A 19,646-nucleotide genomic window follows, 5' to 3' on the forward strand; every position below is an offset into this window, starting at 1 on the left:
AACGCCCAAGAGCAGTCAGGTCCCTGGGGAACATTTGTTGCAAAGAGACCAGGAGAGTGGCAACAGAGAACAGACTTTCTCTATGCTAGGGCCCTGTAAGAGCAAATTTTCCCAGAAACCTCCAATCCCACCCTCAGGAGCAGAAGGGAAGAAAGAAGCCAGCTGGCTGCGCGAAACAATGACTTTGATTGTAAGGATCCTTGACCTGTGTGCTTGTGGCTGCAGCCCTGCGCATAGGCAGTACAGCTGTCTGTGTGTGTAGTACCTTTCTTCATACTTTCCCCAACTTCCACCTGATATATGTTAATTTTTTTTAAAATCAGGGTAAAACCTGATGGTAACATTTCCAATGAATTCATATTGTGCCACATTTCCTGATTAAATATCTTCAGTGATTCTTTTGACACCATTACCTCGGCACTCAAAGCCCTCGATCGACACTCTCATCTACTGTTAACCCTTTTACGCTCCAGTACTTCAAGCAATAACATGGTCACAGTTTCCCGAAAATGTGCTGAAAATTTCCTATTTACATGTCTTTGTTCTTGTTGCTTGTTCATCCTTATGGCAAAATGAACTCCCATCACTAGGCCTGGCCTGAATGTCACCAGGCACACATGACTACTCCCTGATTGGACTCTTCAGAAGATGCATGTTTCCATGACATCAGCGATCACACTGCCTCTTCTCAGAGCCATCTGTGCTAACACCTCACCTGCCTGTTAGTCTGAGCATTCTGGTGACCTCTGCAGATTGCCTTGTGACATCTAGTGACAAAGCCTTACTAGGTCAGGAGCTCAAAAAAGGGTTCTCTGAATTGAAATGCAAAAGCACTTTATGCAATGGATTTTAGTTTCTTTCCCAAGCTGACTCTGATGCAAGAAGGAGCTTGAAGAAAACATGGAGCCAAAGCAAATCCAAGAATTTTTTTTTTTTTTTTATCAAGAGCCATTTGGATACTCACATTATTTGCAGGCCACACAAAATTGTCCACTCAAAGATTAGGTTGCTAGAGATTTAGTGAATTTCAGGTCCTGCCTGCAGTTGCCTCGGCAGGGCCAGATCAAATGATTTTGTAGGTCTTACACGGCCCAAGGGCTGTTTCCTATCTCTGCTATACAATGCGTTTTACAATTGTTGTCCCTGTCTTGGCAAGACTGATTCATTCTTTACTCTCTCAGGCATCTTTGAAACGTGCAGATTGGGAAAAAAGTCCTCATCTTTTCTCATGCAATTTTTGCCCTGATGGATCACCCTATTCACTATCATTTTCCTGCTGGGGAGCAGTTCTTGTGCACTGTAAGCTATGACTCTCTGTAAGAAGTGAGATTTCGTTAGTTACATTGTATAGACAACAACCTTCAGCTCAGTGAGATCAAGTGCTTGCCCAAGGTCACACAGCTGAACTAACGGACAAACCTGAATGTGACTCCCAAGTTCTGGGATCTTTCCACTACGCCATGCCAACTTGGACACTGAAATAAAAGCTGTGATTTTGGCACAAACTGGTATTTTCCCTGGAAATTCACCACGATGGAAACATCACATTATTTATTAGGTATACTGTTAGGAACTGGAAGGAATGATTCTGCAGAGGAAGTAAGTAAAGAAAAGTAAGGTCAGTGGCCCAAAGTCATCCCTAGTTTTTGACATAGGTGGGTCTTGGCGCTCCATCTTAGAGCTCTTTCGAATACACACCAAGGAGGGAGGGCAGAGGTGGGGCTCTGTGATCTTTGGTGGAACAGCTGTGCTGCTCTGAGGCTGCCTGATCACCATGGGAAAGTGACTTTTTTAAATAAAGATTTATTTCAAAGGTTACAGAGAGGGAAGGGGGTGGGGAAAAGAGAGAGAGAGAGAGAGAGAATGATTTATCTGCTCATTCACTCCCCAAATGTCTGCAACAGCTGAAGCCAAGAAGCAGGAGTTTCTTTCTGGTCTCCTACATGAGTGCAAGACCACAAGGTCTTGGGTCATCCTCCATTGTCTTTAAAGACCATCTGCAAGAAGTTGGGTCAGAAGTGTACCTGCTGGGGCTTGAACTGGTGCTTATATGGGATGCTGGCCCCGCAGGTAGAGGATTGTCTTGCTATGCCACGACACTGTGCCTGAGAAGTGATTCTTTAGGACAACGACTTCCCATCAAACTTTTTGGGATTAGGAAAATGTTCTCTAGCTGTGCCATGCAATATGGCAACCACTAGCTTCATGTGGCTATTGAACACTTCAGACATGCCTAGTGTCATTAAGACATGGAACTTTAATTTTGTTTAAATTCAAGTGTAAGTAGTCATAGGTGGCCACTGAACAGAGTAGCCCTAGGGTTGGAAACAATACCAAGTTACAGCATCTCAGAGCTCAAAGAGACATTTGGGATCTAGTCAGACTTGACTCTGGGACAGGAATCCCAATGACTCTGTTGAATGCCTATAATTATCAGGAATTACTACCACACTAGGCAAATATTCTACTCACAGGTTTTCTTCTCAGGTTCTTCAAATGTGGGATGAGATTAATGCCTTAGGGCTACTGCAGAATTTTATTTCCTAGAGGATGGAAAAGTATCCATTGTGGGGTCAATATGGGACACAAAGCCCTCTTCACCATCATTGTGGGCATCTGATATTCTTAAAATGCGTAGCTCAGGTTGGAACGAAGACACCAAGGGTGGGCTGACCACAATAGATGAGAGGATCACTGCTTCTTGTGATCTAGACTGTATCATTTTCCTAACAAAGTCAAAGGTATGCTAATTTTTAAAAGCATCTCACACCATGCTGTTAGCTTCGTTTACACTTGGTGGACAGTTAAGACCTCTAGATCCATTCCTTACATTCCAGACAATCTGTGTCCTCCTAACCTGTACCTGTCCAATTTTCTTTTGTAATTCAGAGGACGCTGTGAAAGAACTTGAAGATAATGTGATCACAGGCCCAGTGAGGTAGCCCAGTGGCTAAAGTCCTTGTCTTGCATGCCCGGGATCCCATATGTGTGCTGGTTCATATCCCGGCTGTTCCATTTTCCCATCCAGCTCCCTGCTTGTGGCTTGGGGAAGCAGTCGAAGACAGCACAAAGTCTTGAGACCCTGCACCCATGTGGGAGACCTGGAAGAAGCTCTTGGCTCCTGGCTTCAGATCAGCTCAGCTCTGGCTGTTGTGGCTACTTGGGGAGTGAACCAGTAGATGGAAGATCTTTCTCCGTGTCTCTCCTTCTCTCCTGACTTTCTAAGAAAAATAATAAATCTGTAATAAATCTTTAAAAAAAGATACTGTGGTCACATCAGCTTCATTTTGCATAGAAAACAGGGGAACTGCATGTTCATTTGTGCAATTCTTATCCCTGAATGAGTATTGATTCAAAAGAAGATAACATACAGTCTCCCATAAGAAAAAGAGCAGTTGGAACAATTGCCCAGTTTCTACTGGTGTTGCCTGACATCCTTTTCTTTGGTCCTTGTAGGTTTAGTGATACAACTCCCCTGCTGACCTTGGCAGGGTGGTAGTCCTGTATGGCGTTTACTACAGCTATAGCAGTGGAAGAGAGAAAAATATCTTTTTATTACTAACAACACTGAGGAAGCAGTGTATCATTTCTTGGTAGGGTGATATCCGTCAGCAAAAAAAAAAAAAAATGATCTGCTAAAGCATTATGAGTAGTGATAGGGGAAATAATTGCTTATGCTGAGTGCAGAGAAAAGATGCCTCAGCGGAACAGAGGCCTTTAGCAAGGCAGGTAGATGAAGAAGGAGGGAGAGACAGAAGGAAGGGGGAAGTGAGGCACTGGATGACCCCTGGCAAGAGAAAAGGCAGGAGGAGGAAACTTAAATCTGTAAAGTGCTAGTGTGGAAAGATCCTTCAGATGCACCATTAGTGCTATTAGAAGAATAAAATGAATATGGAGAAATGGTTAAGCAATGGTTAAGCAGCATCGCAACACACAGTCCTGAAGAACAAGGTTTCTTCTAACGAGCCTTCTCTCTGGCACCTTCCTCTTGTAGGTTCTGCGGCCCTCAGAACTGGACTGCTGCCTTGTGATACAGCTTCTTTCACATGTTCTCTGCAGCCAGCCTGATGGAGTGCAAGCTCTGATGGGTTTGCTCAAGGAGACAGAGGCAGCCCTTTTACCCCAAATTTCATCCTGAAATTGCTCATACCTCCAGTCTGCACAGGAGCTGTACTCTGGAAATGTTTTTATTTAAGATCTTTTTTTTTTTTAATCATTTGGGTAATCAATACAAAAATGCTAACACTGTTGGGTTTGAGACAGGAGATAATGCCTTTTTGATATGACTGTATATCTCTGATTAATTAAGGATAAGCATGTTTTGCTCTTAAAATGAGTGAAAAAGCTCCTGATAGAGCTGGTGAAAACGAAGGCTGACAACAATCTACTTCAACAACCTGGAAGGCACAGATTTCATTTGTCCAACACTCTATGCATCAGACTACAGACAAATGAACCTTCCTAGGACTTTACTTCAGCTGACCTCTTTCTACTCAAATCTGGCACAGCTCTCCATCTTCTGTACAATATCAAATTGGAACTTGTGCAGTCCCATGCCTCTGCATTAGAGGTGACTCTTGCATATCTGTGTCTCTCATGAAATAGATGTTTCCAAAGGGAGTTTCTGCTTTGTCACATTCAGGTTAAAATTCAAACAGCTGTTCCATCATACTGAAAGCTTCAGGAGTGATATCAAACCCTCAAATTCCATTAAGGTCACCTTTTATTGAAGGTTCTTAGCATAACTTGATTATCTATCCAAATCTACAATAAATGCATTTCTCTTTTGAATGTATTACAGAACCACCTAATTTTCTTTTTTCCTAAATAGTGTGAAAAGGAGCCAAACCAAATATAACTGGATTCAATTGAAGGTGTGTAAGTAAGAGGTTAAAATTATGGCATAAATTTAGAAGTCACGTTTTTAGAGTCCAGATGAGAATCAGGTTGGAGACTGATGTGAGGTATGGAGTAGGAGCACAGGGAACCATTCTCTAGAAACTACAGCCATTTCATCCAACAATTCCTGGAGGTTAAAGTAAGCATTTTTTTTTTTGAGGCAACTGGGAAAAAGGAAGAATATCTAGACAACCAGAGGTCCTAAAGCTCTTGATGGGGCAATCCACTGGGCTCAGGGTTGAACCAAATGACCCAGTTTCCCAGTTTCTCTGGCCTGTTCTGACCGGCTACAGAATGTTAAGTCCATGCTCCATATCCTACCCTCCCTGACATAGAATGGGGTGATCCTCAGGACCCTGCTGTGTCTGTCTCATCCACATTCCAGGACCCACTACCATGCCTGAAAAGCAGGAGCCCAGGAATGAAAGATTTGAAGTCAGGCCTGCCCCCACATTGATGGCAGAAACCCTGAGCCATGAGTCTGTTTACTAAAGAACCTGAAGCAGCCACACAGCTCATTTGTTTGCTTTTTATATCTCCTTCCCTGCCACGGAGTATAACCCATGTCTGTGGAGAGCTAAACACACCCCCACACATCCTCACAGAACGCACGTGCTGCTGAGCAAACAGGCAGTGTGACATTTCAGTACTGACGACCAACTGCCGGAGAGGTATTTTTTTATAACTAGTTTTTCTTATTCCAAAAATCTCTTAGCAACTGTGTGGCGCCTGGGGGGAGGGGCTGTCCTTAACCTCTTCGGGTCTCAGTTTCCTCAGTTAAATACTAAAGAAAACAGCACTTCCTTACAGGGCTATATTTTAAGAAATAGAGTTGACTGGCACAAAACAAAGCACCTGGCCCCAGGCAAACTTACAAGATTAACTGATAACAAATGTGTAGAAATAGGATTACAATAGCATTGGGCAGAGAATACATACTCAATAAATGGTAGCATTACTGTTGTTATTATTGCTACTTCCTATTAAGCTCAGGTTCACAAATTAAGCAGAGCTCTTCTTTTGGCACAATTCTTAGCATGTTTTCCAGATGTCAACTCCAGTCCAAATGCAGGCTCAGTGTGTGGCTTTGAATAAGTCACTTCATCCCTGTGAGCCTGATGCTGTGGACAAGGGGTGGGAACCTTCTTTCGCTAAAGAGGTCATAATCCAAAGAACAATTCCTCTGAAGTCACCATCCACATTACTCACTGGAGGCATAGTCATGAACTAAGCTATCTTTGCTTTGGTGCTGAGTCAATGCCTTGCTTCTGTGTTCCCTGTGGCCAGAGGTCTGGTGTTAACCTCCACATGCCCTCCATATTCACCACATAGTCACATCACATATCTCTTAACACAGGGAAAATGGATTTTTGTTGACAGGGAGCTAGCCTTTGTGGGCATCTCTTTTTAGTAGTCCTGCAATGAATCATTTACTGTCAACTGGCAAAACAGTGTGTGCATATTTAAATTTGAGTTCAGTGATTGCAAGCTGACTGTTTAAAAGTTAACTGTTAAATTCTGTTTGGTTCACTTCATAATACCATTATTTGTGTGTATGTGTGTGTGTATATATATATATATATACAGAGAGAGAGAGAGAGAAAGAGAGAGAGAGAGAGAGAGTGAGAGTTACTTTCTGGCCTTTAAGAATTGGAAGATTTGGCATTTTAAAAATTTTATGTTAATTCTGATTGAACAATTGGGAGATTTGATAGCAATCTGAGTTTAAACCGCCATTATTGGGGCTGGCACCATGGCAGTAGGTTAAATCTCTGCCTGCAGAGCTGACATACCATGTAGGTGCTGGTATGAGTGCTGGTTACTCTACTTCTGATCAAGCTCTCTGCCAAATTTTCTGGGAAAGCAGTGAAAAGTGGCCCTAAATTCTTGGGCTCCGGCACTCACATGGGAGACGTGGAAGACGCTCCAGTCTCCTGGCTTCAGACCAGTTCAGCTCTGGACACTGTGGCAAATTTGGGAGTGAACTAGTAGATGGAAGATCTCACTTTATGTAAATCTGCCTTGCAAATAAAAAAGCAGATCTAACAAAAAAAAAAATCCAAAAACCAAAACCAACCAACCAAACAAAACCCTTCTATCATCATCAGCAGCAATAGCAGAGTACCCTCTTCACACATTCATTTGCAGTGTCCAGCAATTCCCTTGGGGTTTTCCAGAATCATCCTTGAAATTTGATTTTAATCATTAATCTGCACAGCTTAGGAATTAATTTTTGGTTTGCCTGCACCTATTTTGTGCATCACATTTAAAGTAGCATGTTTTGCATGAAGCATTCCTGAAGTGCTCCTTCAGTGTGAGGAGGGTTAAAATCAATTGACATTCATAAACATGAACTAGATGGTTTTGAGGAAGGTATTTGTATTTTTTCCATATTGGCAAGTTATCTACTTCTGCATGGGAGTCACAGAAAAATGACAAATCTCATGTCACTTATCAAAACAAATTGAGGCAAGAAGCAATTTTAAAAAAATTAATAAATGATGAGACTATTAATGGCACACAAAAAAGGTTTGCCTTTTTCTTTCCTTTAATATGATTTTTTACTTTAAATACTATGTCCCTTTAGGAAAGAGGAGAAAAATTAATAAGGGAGCCTATCACTCAAACTTAATTTTTAGTATGGCAAATAAACTGCTCTAATGAAAGGGCTGAAATCCCCAGGTTTACACATTAAATTTTCATTTCTAGTAAAGAATGGAAATCATTGATTCAGTTGTGGCATCATGCATTTCTGAATCCTCCAGTGTCTCAGAAACTCACATTACTGCTAGGTGCAAATAATGTTGGCAGTGTTTTTTGATATAGGGGTGAGTCAGAGAAAGAGCTATAGATGAAGCAAGGAGACAATAATTGATGTTTCTTGTCTCTAAGATCCATTTGCAGGCACAATGGGCCAAGGGATGCATTTTGAGACCAGAAAGGCCAGATCCACTCAATCTTTGGGGAACTACAAGAGCCTTATGGAATACTTGGGGGAAAAAAAGGCTGATAAGTTGTTTTCTCATCTCAAGGTCAGGTTGTCCTTCAGGAAGGAATAAATGCCTGACATTCTAATGCTAACTGGGTAACACAGAAAATCAATCAAACCCACAAATACAGCTCTCAAACTGATGTGGCCTCAACAGAGTCTGGTGACATGAGCACTCCTCTGTTTAAAGCATGGAAATTGGTATGTTCTACCTTTGAAAGAAATTAACCCTACTGTTCCTCAGAGGACTAACCCATGATTAAACAACTCTTGATTATTCCCCTCTTACAGATATCATAGGAATTGATTGTAAGCCTAGATGGAGGCAACCTGAATCAGCCCCTATGGGGGTCTCTGTGTATCGCAGACTGTATGAGATCAGGAAAAGCAATCATCTTTAGAAATAAGCTAAATTCAGTTGCAAAAGTAAAGCTTTTTTTTTTTTAAAGGAAAGACTGATAATCATATCACATATTCTAAAAAGAGAAAGGTTTTGTTTTGTTTACCTCCCAGCTAAGATTATCTTCTATCAGTGGTTTCCTCTGTCAGTCTGGATGCTAGAAAAGTAGTTTTATTAGACCAAAAAGTTCTGGTTTTGTGTTTTCAGGCCCTGAGAGCTGGTGCCATCTATAGATTTCCATTCTGGGAAAGATTTCTCTTTTGTCCTTCTTTGCGTCAGACCCGCTGTCGTGAGGATAAGAGCGCCCAGGAGACACTTTCCTGCAGTTTAATAGGCTATGAAGGATGGGACTCGTTAATGGGTTGGCAGCTGCCCATAAACAGGACATTGCCTAGGGGTGGGGGCAGAAGAGAAAGAGAGGCCAAGCAGAAGGCAGGTACCTTCCAGGAGACTACTCCTAGCTACTGAAGAGGAGCCCAAAGCAGACACCATCACCTCTTGAAGCACCCCTAAAGGTGAAGTATGAACTGAGAGCATGAACATTCATCCACAGGAGCCTGAACTTATTCTGAAGGTTCTCAGTTAATGCTTTTTTAAACACCTGAGACAATTTCTGTTATCTGCCTTTCTGATTATTCTGGTTGCTAGAATGGCACTTTTTTTGTTTTTCTTTTACTATGTTCTTATAAATTTTATAGCTCCTGTCCCTATATATTAGTGTGCTTATTTACAGTTGATTTTTCTTTTTGTCATTGTTGGTTATTAACACTTAGATTAAAACAAGCTGCTCAGCCTGGCATATAAGGCATCATTGCATTGGCCTGCTCACCTTCCACCCTCACCTTTCCAGTACGAGGTGCAAGCAACATTATTCATTTGCTGTCCTCACTCACAATGTCTTGCATTTTCACTGCCTGGCATGTACTTTTTCCTGCACCTGAAACAGCATCCCTGCTTTGGCTTGATTCTGGTTATCTCTGCAGACTCAGGCTCAGGCTATACCAGTGGGGCTGGGACTCTGATTCCCTATCATATCTGTCTTTTGAACTGGAATGTGCACTGGGTGGTACCTTCCCTCAACTTAACCGCCTTTATCTTACTCTTCTACAATGGCCTGTGTCACCCACTTAGTAGAGTAGGCAGTAAATGTTCTTTGAATAAACGAAGGACATTACTTCTGGCTCCTACAGAACCTGAATTCATTAGATCAACAGAATAAAATTTAACCAGTTCCTCCTTAATCAGGAGGGGCACCTCTTACCTTTATAGTTTTGGTCTGGAGTCTGAGTCCATTTAAAGTGTTGATGGCTTTCTCTGCATCCTTTGGATCAATATAGTTTACAAATCCATACCCTAAACTCTGTCCTGTGGAAACATTAAACAGAGAGGAAGAGAGAGACAGAGAAAGAGAGAGTACTCAGTATTTTCATAGAGGCAACACCTCCCATTGCAGTGAGTCAAAAATTCTCCTCTAGTACATGGTAACTTTTACACACTAAGCTTTACCCCCAGACTGAGAGGTTTCCAATCCCTCTTCTCTCACTTTGGTTGACTTTTAAGCTGACAAGAGCTGCCCAAGACAAGAACATGTAAATGCTCCTGCTCCTCCACACCAGACTTGAGCATAAGTGTCCACGTGATCAAAACAGCAGGACAGGGGAGTAAAAGGACAGCAGGTGTGGCTTGTTAGAAGAGACCTGAACTGGAGTTCTGGAGCTCCCAATCTGCTTTGTAACTTGGAGAGGAGTCATTTAATTTCCCCTTCCCAAACCACCCATACCCCCTAGCCCCATATATCTTCTCTGGAGTACACAGCAGCACCTATCTCAGAACTGTTCGGGAGAATTAGTAAGATACTGTGTATGTCTATGAAGCACATTGCTTAGAACATAGTAGATGCTCAACCCAAGATAGCTCTGCTCTGCTCACTCTTGTAAAATTGGAGCAAACACTGGACAAAGTAGTTGTGTCTATTGCCTCAGTGCTGCCAGTCACACCCACACTAAAAGCGATGTCACAGGAACTGAGCAGCAAAATTTAGACATGTTTATAGTGACGACATGGCCAGAATGTAAAGCGGTTGCTACACATCATTCTTCACCCTCCTCCTCCCTACCCACCCCAGACAAGAAAAAGGGCAAAAGGAAAGGGTTTCTGCTGCATAAAAACTAGGGAGCTCCCAACACAAAGGGGAGAGCAAACACATTCTGCTAGGAGGATTTATCTACTTTAGGTGGAAATAGCATTAACTTGTCTGTACAGAGGTAGCAAGTGACAGGGCTCCCCCCTAAGTGAAGTAAAAATAATGTGCTTGCAATTGTGTCACTGATTATAAATAGTCCATCAGCTCTGCCATGTGTCATCAGCCAGAAATATCATTAGGAAACTTTACATTTTATGACATACCCTTTAAGAAATGCAGAGCTTGGGGTGTCTGCAAAACCAGCTTGAACAACCCAGGGAACAGTATTGATTTGTGGGTGGCAGCAGAGCCAAAGGGGAGGAAAATGATAGGACATCACATGTCAGGAAAGACTGATCACATAAAACTCTTTGGAGAACTGGGACTAGGGCTGGGAGACAATACAGAAAAAAGCCTGCCATGTCCTGGTGACAGGAGCCCATTTCAGCAGCCAAAAAAATCTTTCCAACAGCTTCTGTTTTGCTGGTAAATGTCTGTGTTTGTGTTGGTTGTAGGAGGGAACCTGGGAAAACAAGTTGGGTTCTGGATCAGAAAATGGGTGAATTTCCCATCCTTTATAGGAAACAAAGGGAATCATGAGGAAATTCAATAGCATTTTTCATCCAAATGGAAAACCCTCAACACCTTTCATCAGGATATTCCTTTGTGTTTTGGTAAAACAGGATTAGAATAAGAAAGACAGGGACAAACTCTGCCAGATATGCCCTTACCAGTCAGCATTAGTAACCAAAATGAGGAGAGAAAAAAAGAATGTCGAGTACATTTTACCTGTGGGGATTCTTTTCATTTCACTGTATAATGCATGTGTATGTGAGAGAGAGGAAAGGAGAGACAGAAAGAGAGAGGCAGGTGGCGGGGGAGAGGGGTGGAGAGAGAGAGAAATTATGAGAACCTGCCACATGTTCTGAGAAACTTCATTTTGCGAATATGAAAATACAGGGAATTAGTATCATTGACTTAAAAATATCATTTGTCCTAAATTTGGCTCCACTTCATCAAGTCTAACTACATTTGCCTAATTAAATCCATTTTCATCATGCAAATTTCTCAGTCGTATTTACCTTGCATATATGAGAAGCCTTAAAAGTGTTCTACTAAGACATCCTTATAATCACTTTTAAAAACAATCATGCACCAAGTAAAGCTGCCTTTAAAAGGGCATTTTTAAAAGCAATTATGTCAACGACAAACCTTACAGAGGCGCTCTAGGAAACTGGTCAGGGGTTCAATTAATCCAGCCAAATTTAATTTGTGTGAAATTAAAGTGAAACATGAAAAAATAAGTAAAGTAACACTCTAGCTGCAAAAATTAGACTTAACTCACTCTAAGATAGTTCCTATGTTATTATATTCAGAGGAATTTATCATGCTTATGGCATTGTGTCTTTCTGGTATTTGTTTTCTAAAAATATTCAGCTTGATGGAAATCTAAAATAAATATGGTGGTTGCACTTATATTGTAAGTTTTGTCTTTGTCTTTGATATTTGCTTTTGGAGAAAGTGGCACAGATACAGGTAGGTGAAGCACTACACTTGCTCGTACCAGCCCCAAGTCTACCATCTCCTTAGTTCCTGAGTGTATCAGCCATCACTGTGTTATCATCATCTGCTCTAGGTTCAGAGGTAGGGATGGTTTGTCCTGCAAGCCACACAAGGTCCATGAAATTAGTTGGCTTGGCTCTGCCAAAAAACCACAGTTAGAACCTGAAATTCACTAAAGCTACAGCAGGCCAATTTTTAAGTTGATAAAATTGTGACCTGTGGGGCCCAGCATGATAGCATAATGGCTAAAGTCCTCGCCTTGAACGTGCCAGGATCCCATGTAGGTGCTGGTTCTAGTCCAGGTGGCCCCGCTTCCCATCCAGCTCCCTGCTTGTGGCCAGGGAAAGCAGTAGAGGGCGGCCCAAAGCTTTGGGACCCTGCACTCAGAAGAGGCTCCTGGCTTCAGATTGGCTCAGCTCCAGCCATTGGGGCTGCTTGGGGAGTGAATCATCTCATCGGATGTAAGATCTTCCTCTCCGTCTCTCCTCGTCTCTGTATATCAGCCTTTCCAATAAAAATAAATAATTCTTTAAAAAAAATTGTGTGAGCTGTGAAATACTGTAAATATCCAAATGACTCTTGGGAGAGAAAAGGTTCCTCATTCATGTTGATCACATGAAGTATCAAGAATGAGAGTGCTTTTGAGAAAAACAAAAATCAGAACAACATCCTTTCAGAAAAAAAGAGGGGAAAATAAAAATTCCTCTTGACATTAACTAATGAATTGCAGACTCAGTAACAGGACACCACATTGAACAAGTAGATGACAGAAGCAGAAAATCTTGTTTGTGAACTAAAAAGTATGAGATCAACTGGCAGCACAATGAAGCTACCTGCTAGCCTAGTTCATGAATGGGCTTTTTTCACATGGTTCTCACCATCATACAAGAAGCCCAGCTACGTCTAATAAAATTACTCTATGAATCTAAGCATTCTCTTTCCAAATGCTCTAGAGAGGATTAAACTGTTATATAGAAATTATAAAAATGCAAGCTTTTTTTCTTTAAGATTTACTTATTTGAAAAGCAGAGTTACACAGAGAGGGAGAGAGATATTTTCCATCTGTTGGTTCATTTCCTAAATGGCTGCATCGGTGGGAACTTTTTTCCAGTGGGAACTACTTCCAAGTGGGTGGCAAGCACCTAAGAACTTGTATCATTTTTCAGCATCTTTCCCAGGCCACTAGCAGGGAGCTGGATACGAAGTGGATCAGCAAGGACTTGAGCACTGTTTATATGGAATTCTGGCACTGCACCACCATACTGGCTTTAAATCACATTTTTTTTTTTTCAGAAACTCTTAGTAGGGGGAAAGGTGAGTAAGGCAAGGAAGAATTTTATGTGTTAATTTTCGCAGCCATGTATTAGTGATAGGCTATGAATTTGCAGTTCTGTATTTAAGCTCCTGTATTTAAGTGTACTTGGAAAAATTTAGATGGACTGCATTCAGCAAAGAATATCAACCCTTTTTTCCATGGGGTCCAAGACAGTTACCATGCTGGGAGGGCCCCAAGGGCCCAGTTTGGTGCCTGCAACTAAATCTGTATATATATCTGCATTCTAAAAATAAAAATTTATTATTATTATTATTATTGTTCAAATAACAACATCTTTCTTAATCATAAGCAGCAACATTTCAGCATAAATTTCAGCACCGTTTCAGTGTTTTCAGAACAGAAAATTAAAACACACTTAATTTGGGGCTGGTATTATGGTATTATGATATTATACTACAGCAGATAAAGCTGCCGCCTGGGATGACAGTATCCCCATATGGACTCTGGTCTGAATGCTGCCTGCTGCACTTGCTGATCCAGCTCCCTAATGACCTAGAAGAGAACAGAGTATGTACCAAGTGCTTGGGCTCCTGCCACCACATGGGAGGCCCAGAAGAGACTCCTGGCTCCTGGCCTGGGTCTGGCCCTGCCATAGTGTTTTGGGGTCATTTGCGGAGTGAACCTGCAAATGGAACATTTCTCTTTCTTCTTCCCTCTCTCCTACTCTGCCTTTCAAATAAATAAAGTAAATCTTAAAAAAATTATGCTTGATGTTTGGTCCTAATTTATTCTGTTTTGATGGTATGTTGAATAAGAATTGAATCACTGCATACATGTTTGTTGAATTATTTTCATTGAAAACATGATATTATGAAGAGAATACTGTCTCCAAAAGGTAGAAACTACAGTGAATGTCTAGCTCCTTGGTGCCCAGGACCTATAGCCATCACATTTGATAAGTCTCTGATAGGTCTCTAGCACAGGTATGGGTGAGGGGACCCTATTTTCACTCAAGGGCAGAAAATGTATTCTTGGCAGTTTAGGACAGAAACTTATAATTCAGAATATAGTTTCCAAGAGAAAATTGTTAAACATAATGGCTACACTTACACTTTAAAGCACTTCAGTGCATTTTGGAGTAAACTAGTCTTTGTTTAAACAAGTCCTTGAAATCTGAACCTATTTTTGTTTTTATAAAGCACAGGCATGAGCACACACACACACACACTGGTTCTTGTACAATGACACGGGCACGTCTTCATATCTAACCTCTCCCCTTAGAAACCGATCCCTTCTTCTCTGTGGAAGTTTGAATTCTTGCTCACAGTAGGCACTGAACAAATACTTGCTGACAGAATGGATATAAACAGTTTGCGTTAATCCTTCATTTCTGGAAGGGAATGACCAGAATGTGCTGTATATCAGAGGGATTAAAAAAAAGGGGGGGGGGCAGGGAGAGGGTACTTGGCGAATTCATTTCCCACTTGTGAGAAACATAGAACACAACAAACCGATCCCAGAAATGGAACACAGCAACAATAAAAAAAACAATGAGCTCTCCTCCAGTACAAATTGAGTAAAAATACAATGACTTGTGACTCTTGCCCCAATCTACAGAGTTCTGAGTTTCCAAAGTGCCTGTGCATATACTCTATTGAACTTGACATCTCACAACAGATGTGGACATTGAAGCTCACAAAAATGGTGATTTGTGATTTGTTCATGGTCACAGAGCTGGATCTTAGTCTCAATCAGGGAATGCTAACAATTTTTTTTATTGTCTTGGGAAAGACAGTAAACAGTTTAGTAATAAGTCTCATTGTTCTCTGTCATAACTTCCATCGTGCAACAGCTAAGAACAATAGATAAACCAATGAATGTGACTATGTTTAATGAAATTATAATTGGAAAAAGGAACACTTATGAACCCAATTAGGCTTGTGGATCCCTTAGTCTAGATCTTTTGGCTATACATCCCATACCTTTTGCTATAACCACAGTAAGCCCATTTGAACCCAAAGTGCTATTAACTATTTTGAGGCCTTGAAATACCTAAGATGTCTTTAATCATCAAAGTAAAATTAAATTATCTTAAGTACTTTGCGTTAAGCATGTTTATTGTAATCAACCTCTAGAAAGTGCCCTGATGGTAGCTAATTTTAGTCCTTTTTTCTCCACAGGATTCTAGATAGAAGTGGCACTTCCTTCGCTTTAGCCTCATGGGGATTATTTTGTCATTGACACCCTTAGGGCTGATCACAGCCACAGAGAAGCGGCTGGAAGGAACCTCAGCATTTCTGCATCACCAACCTGCACACCTTGCTCTTTCTCTCATTAAAAAATCATTATTCTCTAGAAATCTAACGGTCATTCCCCTCACTAGCAAAACCCCTGAGGGAGTGGCCAGATGGGTAGTTGTTGATGAAAACTTCTGAGTAAGGAATTCTGTAGATGTTAGAACCCCTAGCTCAGGCTGAAATCCTGTTCTCCAAGCATATGATAAATCCTCCGTCACCTCACGATCACTTGTATGATGATAATTCACATGCTGGGCTCACCACAGGTAATGCCAAATCCCAGGATGCTATTCTGAGATGCTTTTCCCTGCTCAGCTCCTTTAAATCCCCTTGTCTACATAACCCAAAGAAGGCCAGAATCTGTGGTTATTACTGCAAATACAAATAGATGTGTGGTTCAAAACCAAAAACCATACTGTATAATCTTGACTAAGTCATTTCATTTTCATTAGGCTATTTCCTTCTCTGGAAAAACAGAGATGATCCCTTAATACTCACACCCTAAGCATCACTGTTAAGATGATTTTAGCACAAGGGATAATAGCAGCTACAATTTACACTGTGACTGCGTTGTGCCAGACACTGTGCTAAGTGGCTTACAAATATTGCCTCACTTTATCCTGTGTAAAATAAGTATCATCATCAGGTCCATTATGCAGATAAGAAAAATAAAATGTAAGAAATGCATTAACCTACCCAAAGTCAACTGACAAGTAGGTTTCAGGGCTAAGATTTGAATGAGTCAAGGTCTATGCAGACATCCCAGCTCAGGCTTCCTCTCCAGGGCTAGACTTGGTGTACAAACACTCAATGTCTGGCATCAGGCAAGGACTCGGATTACACTGGGATCTCTCCTCCGTAACACTGTTCTCCAGGTTCTGGGGCTTTCTCCCCCTCATCTTAACTCTGGAGGACTTCAATTCAGTTGGTCAGTGTTGGCTAGTGATACCACAGTCAACTACTTAGAGGATTTACTTTCTGTTGGCATTTGAACTAAGTGTAGTTTAAATAACACCTTGCTACTCAAAGTGTGGTCCTATACCAGCTCTACTGGTATTCCTTAGAAGATTGTGACAAAAAAAAATGCAGATTCATGGGTCTCATCTCAGACCTAGGGAATCAGAATCTGCAATTCAACAAATTCTAGAGTGAGTCAAATCCTATGAAAAGGATAGAAGCACCGGATTAATGTACGACAAGAAACAATGTAAAGAAAGGGACTTGGAGTGGATCTCAGTTATTCGGTGTATTACTATCTGGCCCTGGCTAAACTATCCCATTTCTTGATTTTTGGAAAAGTATATACTCACAGTAATATGGAAGGCAAGCTCTGATAGGAAAGCTCTCAACATTTCTTGATACAGGCTATTTTTTCATCCTTAAATTTTATATTCTAACTTTGTCTCTTTATACTTCAATATTCTCATCTAAAGCATGGAGTTAATATTACTTTTTGCCAAGATTTATTTAGAAAATTAAAAAGGATAATGCAGCCAAGAGTTTGGTTAGTTGTTAACCTGCTAGTGTTAGGATGTCTGTGTCCCATATTGTTGTGCCTGGGTCCAAGTCTCAGCTCTGGCTCCTAATTCGAGTTTCCTGCTAATGTGGATCCTGGGAATTCATGATGATGACTCAGGGGGCTAGGATCCTGCCACCCATGTGGGAGACAATAATCGATTTCTTGGTTCCTATATCCAGTTACCTAGCTATTTTGGGCGTTTGGGGGGGTGAATTAGTAGTAGATAAATGCTCTCCCGATCACAATCAATCACTCACTCACTCAATTTTAAAAAGGACCTGATATAACAGATGTGTAATAGACATCGTCTCCATTTTTCCCCCCTCTCATTCCCCATTGCAACACACTTTACATTGTTGTCTGTGTGGATGTTATTTCTTCAGTGAGGACTCAACCTCCTTGAAGGCAGGAAATGTCTTGAAGGCTGACTGTCTTCTACACTGGAGCACATGCTATGTAACTGGCACACAAATCACATATATACCTGGAACCTATAAGTGTCAAATACTCTGGCTAGGCCACAAAATGACCAAGGAATTACTGCTATTCTCAGGGGGAGTCAGACAAAAGCAAAGACATGTATAAGAAAAATTATAGCCTAGCAAAATAACAAATGAGGCAGAGATTTGTCTTTCAAAATCATATTTCAAAACACATGGGTAGAGAATGATTCTGACTGAACAGGCAGGAAAGGCGTGTGTGTGTGTGTGTCTGTTGTTGTTGGAGGGAGTAGGTTGCAATATTTTATCTGGTTTTAAAGAACAGAGTTCTGAAAGGGCTTCTCTACCAAAGTGATGGCATTCCAACTTGAGGGCTAAATACAACAACTAAATTGATCCCATAGATAGTTACTGAGCATCTATTCTGTGCCAGACATAGTACCATTGAGGACAGAGAGAACAAAGCGAATTTCATTTCTGCTATCATTGAAGTTCTATTCTGATTAGGAGCGAGAGAGACAGAGAAGAAAGACAAATAAAACAATAAGCCTGTCAGATGAGAGTCTAGTCGAGAGAGAAAATAAAGCAGAGTAGGGAAAAAGGGGGTAGGGTTACAATTTTTTAATAAGGTGGTCAAATAAGCCTCATGGCTACAGGGATAGGAAAACAGAACCTGCAGGAAAGGAGGGAACTAACCGCCGCTTCTTGTGGGAATCTCATGTGCAAAGGCCACGAGGCAAGGGAACACTAGGTGTGCAAGAGCAATAACACACATCAACATTCAGAGCAACTGAGTATCACATTTGTTCAATAACTAACAAGAGCAAAGTGGCATCCTCGGTTTCTTCAAGTTGATTGTAAAGTGCTTCTGAATGAGATACACATGAAAACAATTCTGGCCTCCTCCTCTTCGTCTTACCAGTCAGTAGTGTGAATACTCTCATTGATACAATTTCCAAACCATAATTTAAAGCATCTCTATTCCACCACCAGATTTGCAGCAACCCCAGACTAAGATGATGTTTTATGTATCTCTAAATCTCCAGGACCTACCAACGGATACATAACATCATTAGATACCCAGTAAATATTTTCTGAGTGAATTAATGAATCTATTCACAGGAGTATTTACACCCTCTTAACCATCTTTCAATTACCAAAGAAAAAGTGACTAGAAAGGCAATAAAATCTTTTTTAACCAGAGCCTCATATGCAGAGGAAGCTTGTAACAGGTATGGAACTAGATCCTGGAAGACACATCTGAAAGTCAAACTGGGCCTTTGGTCTGAAGGAGAGAAGGCTCCAGAGGTACTCAATTCCCTTTGAAAGGCTGTCGTTGGAAGAAAGTGACAGACTTACTATGTTGGGTCCCAAATGACAGAAATAAGATCAAGAAACAAAGGGGATTTTGATAGAGAAGAACCTGGTAATAATGATGTTGTATGGCAAGAGACTGTCTTATGACATGTTAACTAGAACAATGCAAACTGAAGCCATGACTGTGTTCTGTTGCACAAGCCACAGCAGTCAGCAATAAAAGCCCATAAGATTCCTTTTAATACTCAGATTCAAAGGCCCCAAGTTATATTTATTTAGACCCAATGATCACAGCTGGTTTCAGTTTATCATGATTCTCACTGAGAAAACAAAATAATGAGGAATATTTATTGAGCACTGTGCAGTCAAATACTTTTTTTTTTAAAGAAAACAATTTCATTATTTTATCTCTGATCCAAAAATACATAGACACATGGAGAGCCAAAGTTCCCATCTGAGGCTTTACTCCAAATACTTGCAGCTATCTCAGAAATATGGTATAAAATGCAGTCAAATACTTTACTTAGATCATTACATAAGTTTTCACAACTCTCTCAAGCAGGCATTTCTTTTTTTTTATTGTCAAGAGTTTTTTTTTTCTTTTTTTTAATTTTATTTTTATTTTGACAATCTTTACATAGTTAACTAGGGTAAGAAGGTTCAAGGGCTACAGGAAAGTGGATAATACTAGTATGTTTTCCATATTGTTACCTTCATGTTTAAAGGGGGGGTATTAAGGGCTCCAAATAGGCTACAGCACCCAC

At 40.9% G+C, this 19,646-nt stretch overlaps 1 protein-coding gene across 11 annotated transcripts in view; it reads right to left on the minus strand.

The window, feature by feature from the left end:
• Positions 1-19,646, minus strand: part of ELAVL4 (ELAV like RNA binding protein 4) — a 151,644-nt gene that overhangs the window by 15,853 nt on the left and 116,145 nt on the right. For all 11 annotated transcript variants that reach the window (XM_040978577.1, XM_040978571.1, XM_040978578.1 and 8 more), the window contains exon 3: positions 9,550-9,653. In XM_040978577.1, the coding sequence (XP_040834511.1) occupies positions 9,550-9,653 (104 nt within the window). The remainder of the gene's footprint in view (positions 1-9,549; positions 9,654-19,646) is intronic.

Source organism: Ochotona curzoniae, unplaced genomic scaffold (assembly GCF_017591425.1).
Source record: "Ochotona curzoniae isolate NIBS_2020 unplaced genomic scaffold, NIBS_Ocur_1.0 contig_291, whole genome shotgun sequence".
NCBI lineage: Eukaryota > Metazoa > Chordata > Mammalia > Lagomorpha > Ochotonidae > Ochotona > Ochotona curzoniae.